Genomic DNA, 10,380 nt, shown 5'->3' with positions numbered 1-10,380 from the left:
GTGCGTGTTATTTTACTTTTTAATTCAGGCATAGTTTACACACTAACTCCGCCAAAGTTCAGTGTATATGTAGTTCAACTAGCCAGATGAGTTTTTTGGAAAGACAGCCTCTTTCCAAATGTGTGTGTGTTCTCCTACCATGCACACACACAGACAACACACAACACACACACACATTATTCCCAACCCCCAAAAACACACTATTTCTCAGTAACAGATGTCTGTATTTAAGCTGATAAACACACTGCCTCAATGTACCTCCAACCCCCTCCACCCTTATTGCCACCCACTGTTCATTATCTCAAACTTTCATTCATCTCTTCCTCCCCTCCCCCCACCCTCCCTTATTGCCCCTCTCCTACCCCCTCCATTTATCCAATTTATCTCTAATTCACACCCCTTTGCCACCTCTATAAATCCAATCTACGTTCATCATTACAGTCGCCCCAGAGTGACGTACAGAGGACGGGCCCTTTTTTAGTTGTTAGTCATCGCCGCCTGCCCTGCATCGTCCACACTGTGCATTGATAGGCATGCATATGTAAATGAATTACTGCATGAATGCACACTGAACTCTGGATAGATACATCAAGTAGTAAACATAGTTGCTCTGAGGCAAGCTAATTGCTATCATCATCATCATCATCATCATCATCATCCCTTCAATTTAATGACATGAGGACATACGTACATATGCAGGCATTGCTTTATTGGCTTATTGTCAAACACATCAAATAACATGTTAGTAGGTTAAATGCTCATGTTTGCATTATAACAGCATGTTTTAGGGCCTCACTGAATCAAATCTGAGCATCTACTTTGTGTTTTTGTCATATTTGTTTGCTTTGTTGCACATTAAATGCCAGTTTCTAGTTATTTATCTATTAAATCTACTATAAAAAGAGACTAAAATGCAAAGATTGAATAGGTAATAACAGGTGTACAACTTTTTTTGGCCCATGTATCTCTACAACAGTTTGCTCTGACAATAAGGGCACAACGTTCTGGCACTACAACTTCCCATCCCATATCCTGTGTAAAAAGGCTGGGCTATATTTAGCATATGCATTTATTTCAGACTATTGATAAAACTGCTCTGTCTGCTGAGTCCTGATGGCTGAGTAAATGTCAGGCTTAGTCAGATGTTCCACTCAAAGAGGGCTCTTTCCTCTCGTATGGGCAGCTTAAACACAGAAGGCCTCGATCAAATTTTACTCTCTCTCTCACTCACACACACACACACACACACACACACACACACACACACACACACACACACACACACACACACACACACACACACAGCACTCCCGCACGCACGCATGCATGTACGCATGCACACACAAAGCAGATAATGAAAGAAGAAACCTGAGAGGAGCACATAATAAACCCAACTTCCATCCATCCATCAATATCTTCGGATCTGTACTCTCCATGGAAACACATGCACACAAAAGCAAACAGACATTTACGCTCAGTCGCGCACACTACGCACATAAAAGCACAGTAAAGCACACGCACCCTTCATTAAACCGTGTTAGTGCAAACACCTGCCCTCCCTTCCCCCGCAGCACATGCAAATATACACTAAACACAGGCACAGCTACTTTCTCACTTGGGCACAGTCGCACTATTAAATACTTATTGCATTTTAAATGAACAGTGAGGCATTGTCGCAAATATTAATCCAAGTAAGTGAGTGTTGATGAGGGCCAATATATTATGTCTCTACTGAAGCAGATATGAGCTTGAGGGCTGCAACTGACAATTGTTTTCCTTACCATTCAAATAAAAAGCTTGATATTTTAGGAAATAGTAACTAATGTGCTTTCTTGTAGAGAGTTATAAGAAGATTGATACCTCTGTCATGTCTGTACGTAAAATATTGACAGGCTATCAATAGCCTGTTAGCTTAGATTGGCATAAAGACTGCATACAGGGGGGAAAAGCTAGCCTGGCTCTCAAACAAACGGTATAATGTGTTAATTAGTAAGCTTTAAGGTGCTGGTAGGTGAATTTTGTTAGCTTTGGTTAGAGCCCAGCTAGCTAAGTTAACTGGCTGCTAGCTTGCTTTGCCAGAGCCTCCTCCAAAGCGCATTGAAGGAAGGTCTGGCTGTCGGTACACGATCTGTCACTCCTGCACGATCCGTTCTGCGCATGTGCAATATGTTCGCGCACGCGCATATGATAATCATGATGTACAAGGATTTACCAGGGATTTACGGCACTGCACGATCTGTTCCACAGTAGCGGTCTGCTGTTAGCCTCCACCGGAAAGCTAATGACGTTAGTTTAGCTAACAGCTAATTTGGCTAACCGCTAGCTGACAGCTTTATTCAGTCTAAAATAACTTTACTCAAAATAAACATTGGGAAAAGTAGGCTACAGCTAAATTAAGACTTTACAGTAATAATAATGACAAGTATTGAGTGATTGTATTTTAAATGAACACAAGGGAAACTGACATAACAGCTGTCATATATTTGAACGGTTATTTTTGGTTTTGAGGGTATTTTACACGCTGTCTCAGCTAACGCTAGTGGTTAGCCGAATTAGCTGTTAGCTAAACTAACGTTAGTTTTCCGGTGGAGGCGAATAGACTTTCTTTAACTGTCTATGGGAACAGATCGTGCTGTGTCGAAAATCCTCGTACATCATGATATCATCTGCGTATGCGCGAACATATTGCACATGCACAGAACGGATTGTGCAGGAGGGACGGATCGTGTAGCCTACCGACACTGGCTATTCCACATAGTATTCTGGGATGGGAGGAAAACTTTCTCTGGTTTAATGGCATTTCTTCAAACCAATCAGAATTGTCATGGGCAGTCCTAAACTCCGCACAGAGTACAAAATAGTCATGAGAGAGAAAACACAGATTGGACAGATAGTCCAGCTAGCTGTCTCAATTTACCCTGCAGAGATTCGAGGAGCAGTCAACAATAGTCCTCAAAAATCCATTGAATTTAAAATTCCAACGCAAAGAAAGCGGAAGGAAACAAAAAAATACATGCATCCGGCCGAATTTCCTAATTTCCTGCGGCACCGGAGCAGTTCCCAGAAGTGTAACGTCAAGAATATACTGTAGACTAACCGGCTTCATATTTACCAAACAGACGTGACAGTTGGGTCAATCTTTTAATCTAACTCAAAAAAGCAGATAAGCAAATTTAACAAAATACTGAACTTTTGGTTTAACTTGCTGATTATTTTCTTGATTGATCCACGGTGACATCTTAAAATATCCAACAGTTCGAAACCCAAATATATTCATTGTAGAAGAAAACCAGAAAACATTTGCTTCTAACAAGCAGGAACCAGTGAATTTTTGTGTTGCTTTTTTTTTTTTAAAGATTACTTGCACATTTACTGAATGTTAAAAAAATAGTTGTAGATAATTTTTTTTTTTGTCAAGTGAATTTTAACGGCAAATACCAACATGATTTAATTATTCAGCTCATTTAACAATTTATTTAAAGTTGTTGAAATATATGTTTGGTTTTGGAGGTTGCTGTAAAATGGCTTCTTTTCAAAGAGACATAACTGGACATTATTTTTCCATTAGCCTCACAACAGCTGACTTGGCCAGACGAACTGGCCTAAGACATCTCAGAGATAAAGCGATAACAACAGAGGGGACAAGAGTACAAGATGTCCGAGTAAGATTGAATGCGAGTGCCTCCAACTTCCATTTCAACACCTCCCATCTGAATCTAGTTTATTGCTCCTGGCTTTTTGTCCCTCCCTTTTCCAACTCCACCATTCTCTCACTTTCTTTTCTCGCTTTTGGCTGAATGTGCTTTTGACACACTTCCTCCCGCTCTCACTTAGAGATAGACTCTCTCACCTGAAATTAAACACAAGGCCAGGTGCCACTCCGAAACAACCATCTGTTTGCCCCTGCCTGACTTCTTTCTTTTTTCCCATTGTTAGCAGAGAGGAAAAAAATCTGTAAAATAGCAAGGAGAAAAAAGCCTTACAACCATCTTACTTTCCATAGAGAAGAAATGCTAACACAAAAAATAGTGCTGAGTGTTAATGACATCCTTCAGCTTTCTCTTCATTCAGGTGTGCTTTCATTGGAGTTCTCCCCTCAGTCCAATAATTGCTTTCATGTTATTTCTTTTGTATCGCCACAACCACAAGATGCCTGAGTTAATTATTCCATGGCAGTGCAGGTGCAATAAGATGACAATTACACCACAGCTGGTAGCAGGGGTGGGAAGCAGTTCTTGTCCGTGTGGGCGTGTACGGAGCTAATAATATGGTTTTCGTCTTCTTTTTTTGGCATGGGAGGGGGGAGGGCATGGAGGCATTGAGAAAACACATGAGGGTTTAGCTTGTTCAACACAGCTTAGAGGTAAGAGGTTGTGAGGGGGAGAGCCGCTGGGTTTGAAACGCCGGGGGGACAGGGCTTTAGCCACGGGGCATCGGGCCCTGCTGATCCCCTGCGAGAGGTCAGGAAGGTCACGCTACTGTTACGTTAACAATGGGATTTCTTCTGTTGCCACCCTACTTCAAGCCTGTTCCTGCCTGCCCTTACAACAATGTTCTGCTGATACAATCAATAAGTCAGTCTTCAACAACTTCAATAATGGTTCATTTATCAAGGGAAAATTCCATATACGCTGGCTCAAAATTTGAGGGTTGGTGCTTGTGTCTGCTTTAGTGTTTCATCGATTAATTGTGTTGGCAAAAAAATCTGAAAATAGTGAAAAACGCCTTTCACAATCTGTCTTGTTTTTGTCTTGTACTAACAGCCTAAAGCTTTTTAGCTTAATATGACAGAAGACAAAGACACATTTGAGGGGCTTCAACCAGAGAATGTTTGTCATTTTTGCTTGAAAAATCTATTCAAACAATTAATAGAAAATAGCTGCTGTTTAATTTTCTTTTAATCAACTACTTGACTAAACGACCAATTTTTACAATTTTAAAGCAAAAATGCACTGGATCCAGCTCCTCCAATGTGAATATGTGCAGTTTTTGTTTTTTTTAATATTCTATGTTGTTAAATTGAATAACTTTAAATGTTGGACTATGAATGAATGATTAATCAGATAATTACAATAATTATTGAGTAGTAGTGCAGCCCTACAATGTTCACCTGCTTCTTCACTCTTTCCTTAAAACTATGGTCATGAGCTGCCATTCTGGAGTGGAGAAAAAGGAGTGAATGATGTAGATTTCAACAAAAATAACCAAAAGGAAACCAGGGTAAAACCTAGTTAGTAAAAGAGGAAGCAACAGCAAGTCTGGGAGCACACTCTGTCTCAGTAATTCCTTGCCTTGTAGCCTTGTCTCTCATATAGTCAGTTATTATAGAGACGTGGCTGTCATGTCATATTTAGCTCTGGAAATGTCATTTGGCAGCACACCTGCTGCCTGGCTATGCTAATAAAGCTAGGTTTAACTTTGATTAGAATTCAGTGGGAGAGATGGATGAAAAGAAGGGAGAGAGGCGGGGGTGGGGGGAGAGAGAAAGACAGAGACACAGAAAGGAAGAGAAACATCAGAGAGAATAAGAACTGGAAAAGTCACTCCAGCAGCAAGCCTCATAGCTGTCTCTTCCGACCCGTGACATGTAGCAAGATGACTCATGCCTTAACTGGATGGATATGTCTGGATGCATCACATATGAAACATAAGAGGGAGAGCAGCCTCTGACCTTTATAGGAGCATATCAGCTAAAGGAGGATGGCAGGGCTGCATGTCAAACTCTGTTACATTTTTTGTATCACTGTGTGTCCACATGTGTCTGTGTGGTGCTTTTCAAATGCCAGTTATTTTACATATATATATATAGATATAGATATATATGTAAAATAATAATAATCTATATACATATTAGACACACTCACCCCTGGTAGTGTCTTCTGCTCGTGCAGAGCATTCTGGGCTTTTAGGGCAGACTCACGTGCACAATATGTCAAGAAGGCACATCCTGGAAACACAGACAAGTGTTAGAAGATCAGAGAACTATATGTCTATGTATTTTTAATGTCATATTCAAATGCCATATATTATGTCATGGGTTGGCAGTGCACTGTTATTGTATTTGAATCTTAATTGGCCATTCGTCGTGAATGCCTGTAGGCAGAAACATGCTGCTGGAGTTTATTATTAATCTACAGATACATTTGATACATGCGCTTTGGTTTTATCTTAACAACAGTTCTGGGTCAGCAGCATATGTTTAAAATGTCTTAAAATGCCTCCCGCCTTTAATCAGGCCACCAATATTAATTTGTATTTAAAACTTCATGAAACACACATGAGAGAAAAAAAAGAAGAAAAAAACAATAAACAACTGTAATTTTGTTAAATAGTCCTCCCAGTAGCACTGGAGATCTATGGGATTATTACATCATTATACATGGAGACTGTTCAGACACAAGCAGTCCGAATGGGTATTTAATATCACGCTGTTAAGGCCAAATGTATGCAACACCACATAATAGAGAAAGGCCTTCATTAACCTTTAAGGCTCCCACAAATCATGAATATGTAAATGTATGCAGAATAGGTGTTATAGGTGTTAGAAGACTGATACCACCTGGCCTATACTTCTCCCAAATGGCCGATGGTTTATGTGGATTTATAAAAGCCTTTTGTTTTCTGTGCTCAGATTTGCATTAGAAATGACAGTAAAGATCATTGTTTAGCTTAGATCACTTTGACCAGCTTTACTCCATCTGTCAAGCATGACTTTGAATGTGTTGAGACTTGACTTGTTCAGCATGTGACGCACAGCAGTAGTTGTAGTATTGGTTGACATTTTACTCTTAGAAATTGACTGATATTACCATGTGAGGCCAATTATGGATTGACAAAGTACTTCTGGAGGATTAAAAAATGGAGAGTGCAGTGCAACATTGTTTAATTCAAACAGTTCAAAATAACATATTTTTTTTGCAGTGTTTTTTTTATTTTTTATTGTAGCATCCCGAGGTATGAAGGGAAACCTCCCAGCATGCATCTGGGAGGTCTCATGAACATACAGTAATCCTCAAGTCATGTGTGTTTCATTTTTGTTTTACACTAGCTTAGATAGTAGACTAACCCAGGTTCAAGAGTATTGGCCATTAATCTAAGTGTTGGTGTCAGAAAACCTCCTCTTGTCTCAGTCAGGAGTCTGACCTTAAAGAGCAACAGGCCAGAACTAGCACAGTATGGCATTGTGAAAATACAATGCTACATGCTTATATGTGGTCATCTTGAATTACCTATTACAATTAAATAATTAATCGAATTCCGCTTAAACAGTTTGCCTTGACTTTACAAATGGAGTTTCAGTGAAGTGGATGGAATTATGTTGATTCAACTTGAAATATTAAATTGTAAATGCCTAATTTTTTTTTTAAATGTAGTCAAGGTTAAAATATACTTTAGTCAGTACATGTCTATTAAATATTTTAGTCAGTCCATAAAAGGTTAGGATACAAACTCTTCACCAACTATTTATCAGGTTTCTTTTTTAGATCAATGGTGCTAAACATCAGGTTTTAGCCTCACAGGGGTCCTTAAATAGGCCCCAGAGGGACAATGGCTGAATGAGGAATACTTTAACCTTTCTGATATTTACTGTGAATTGAATCCTAACGGGAGGACACATAAGAGTAATATTGTAATGACAGGCCTTGCTCTATCTCCCAAAGGAGGTCCCTGAGACAAAAAATCATATCAAACGGGAGTTCTTGACCCTTTACTCCTCACCTTTGTGCATCCCTGTGTATTTGTCCTTTATCACAGTTAACTCATAGATCTTGCCAAACTGCTCGAAGATGGGCTTCAGGTCCTTCTCCTCCAGGTTTCGGGGTATCTGCCCGATGAAGAGCTTGATTGCGTCAGGCTCCTTCATTGAGAAGTCTGGGGAGGAATAATAACACACACACACACACACACACAGTGGAGGAGGCGGTCAGGAGGAGCAGACAGGAGCCTGCAGGCTTAAATCCACACTGCACAGGAGGTGCAAACAGGAGGCCGGGGATGGAGGTGCAGATGGGAGCACTCAGTGGGAATGGGGGGGGCTGATATCCTAGTTTCTACACTCTACAGACATGGTAGTCCTAATCTGGTAGATTGTAGGAGTTTTAAACATACATATTGCAACAAAACACATACCGTTACAATATAGGGCAAGATACTAACATATAAATGGGATTCTTACTGTGTATAACCTAAGGCTACTATAAGATCACTGATGACTATCACAGATACATTGTTGGAGCTATAAGTACACATTCTATAGGAATAATTATGTTACATTTATTTTAGAAGGAATTGTATGCAATCAGACTTTTTTAGCTGAAACCACTATTTTGTTATTTATTTGCATAAAATACAAAATAAAAACACGTTCATTACAGAAAATGGAATTCTAATCTCCTATTCTTGGCACTCCATTTACATTGGGGATCAATAATCATGGTAGCTACAGATCTATAGGCTATTACCTTTGCCTGTCATAAAGAAATGATTTTTTTTTTTAAAAGCATGTGGTATTGCAGTGTAGTGTAAATGATAGTAGGCTACACACAATCCTTCTTTGCACTGATATTCGGTCTAGGCCGCCTGTATACTCAAACCCCTCCTGAAACATGACAGTGTGTCTGTCAACACAGCTGGAGACCTGCGCTCTCTTTGTCAAGACATGGTGACAACAACAATGACCTGAACATGATTTTACACATTTGACCAAAAACCCAAGACAAAGAGTTATAAAAAAAATATATTCATTTATCCTACCTGTGGTGCTGTTCGTGGCAAAGAATCGGCGTGATCAGAGGATCCCTTTCTTCTTCTTCCCCCGCTGTTGTTTAGTTATTTAATTTCAATTATTCAGTTCATCTGTCTATAGAGCGTCTTTGAATCCTGTTACAAGTTAAGCCTGTACCCCCCCTATAACAACACAAATAACATCCAGCGACGGTCCTTTATTCGGCATGAGCGTGTTTTTCTAGATCTGCTTGTTGTTTTTTTCCTGACAGATGCTCCGTAATTTTTCCCCTTTTAAAACGCCTGGTATAAAAAGAAACAAATCTCTCTCTGTCTCAAGCTTTACTGAATGAAGAGTGTTGGATGAATGTAGGCTTCCTTCAGTAGACTGTAGGGAATTGGCAGTCTGGTTGGTCGTCCTCTCCTCTCCCTCTCCCTCTCCCTGTGTGTGTGTGTGTGTGTGTGTGTGTGTGTGTGTGTGTGTCTGTACTCCTTTGACGTCGTAAGCCGGTGTCTCCCTCCCTGTCCATCTCAGCTCCATCCCTCCTCCCCTGGGCTGTACGAGCCGTGATGTCGGCCGCCAGGGACCGTCGCTAAAATACCAGCCCTGTGAAAGCGGGAGGAGAAAATGGAAATACAGCACATTAAACACTGACATGTCTGCAAAATGGCATGTGAATGTTTGTGTGTAAGTTTGAGCTTTTTCTTTTTCTTTCTATTTGTCATTAAACGTTTTAAACGCATTCCCTTTTTTGTATGTAATTGGAGAGTGTTTCACTGTTACTCTGTATTTTGATGCCATTATACAAAACAAACTTGTAGGGCCAATAAATCCTTCAAAAGGCTAGATTGGTGTGCTGTATTGATAAAACGTGGATTTCCATATTATCTTGTTTTCCCTAATTCTACCCTGTTGCATGACTGTAACATGCATTACAGTCATGCAACATATTTGGATTTATCGATTAGTTGTGTTGTTGTAAAATGTTAAATTGCACATCCCATATATCCCATATAACAGTATATATATACTGTTTATTGTTTGTTTTGTTTGACTGATGGTCCAAAACCTGAATATACAACCAAATATTCTAATTTTAGAAGTTAAAATGATTTTGGCAATTTCTGCCTAAAAGATTACTCAAGTGACTACTAACATTTTAAAACAATCATCAGACGTGGGGATTATGCATTGTTTCTCTTTTTGTACCCCAATATCCAAGACAAATGGTCAACCTTCATTTCATCTTGTTTTCCCACTTACCTTGTTGCGTGCCCATCATACTTTGTTGCACAATCATAGATGGCTGATCGTAACCTCTGTAGATGGTGCGCACGCTCAACCAGGTGAGCTACCCAGGCACCCCACTCTCTGAGCTTTTAATACCAGACAAGGGAGCTTCACTTAGCCATTCAGGGCAGTGATACGTGGCATGTCAGTCCTAAATTTGGTCTATAAATGAACACCCACCCATCCTTTAGCTATAACAACTTATCCTGTTCAGGGTCATGAGGGACAGGTCATTAGTCTACCCATATAACGTACAGCCTACTTTCTATAGTCAGAAAACCATTTATAATAAAAAAAAATTACCTATTCTAAAATCTGGAACTCAAGACAACCTCACAGGTAGAGGGGAGAGCATGCAAACTCAC

The 10,380-nt window shown here is 39.9% G+C and overlaps 1 protein-coding gene across 3 annotated transcripts in view; it reads right to left on the bottom strand.

The window, feature by feature from the left end:
• celf3a (cugbp, Elav-like family member 3a) overlaps positions 1–9,191 on the bottom strand; it is a 27,267-nt gene extending 18,076 nt beyond the window's left edge. For all 3 annotated transcript variants that reach the window (XR_004334921.1, XM_032535203.1, XM_032535204.1), the window contains exons 1-3: positions 8,755–9,191; positions 7,720–7,872; positions 5,865–5,947 (exon numbers count right to left, since the gene is read on the bottom strand). Coding sequence is in view for 2 of the 3 variants with exons in the window: in XM_032535203.1 (XP_032391094.1) it covers positions 5,865–5,947; positions 7,720–7,864 (228 nt within the window). In the remaining variant the exon portion in view is untranslated. The remainder of the gene's footprint in view (positions 1–5,864; positions 5,948–7,719; positions 7,873–8,754) is intronic.
• Positions 9,192–10,380: the final 1,189 nt, after the last annotated feature.

The sequence above is a fragment of the Etheostoma spectabile genome, chromosome 14 (genome assembly GCF_008692095.1).
Source record: "Etheostoma spectabile isolate EspeVRDwgs_2016 chromosome 14, UIUC_Espe_1.0, whole genome shotgun sequence".
In the NCBI taxonomy this organism is placed as follows: domain Eukaryota; kingdom Metazoa; phylum Chordata; class Actinopteri; order Perciformes; family Percidae; genus Etheostoma; species Etheostoma spectabile.
This window is presented reverse-complemented; position numbering and strand designations above follow the sequence as displayed.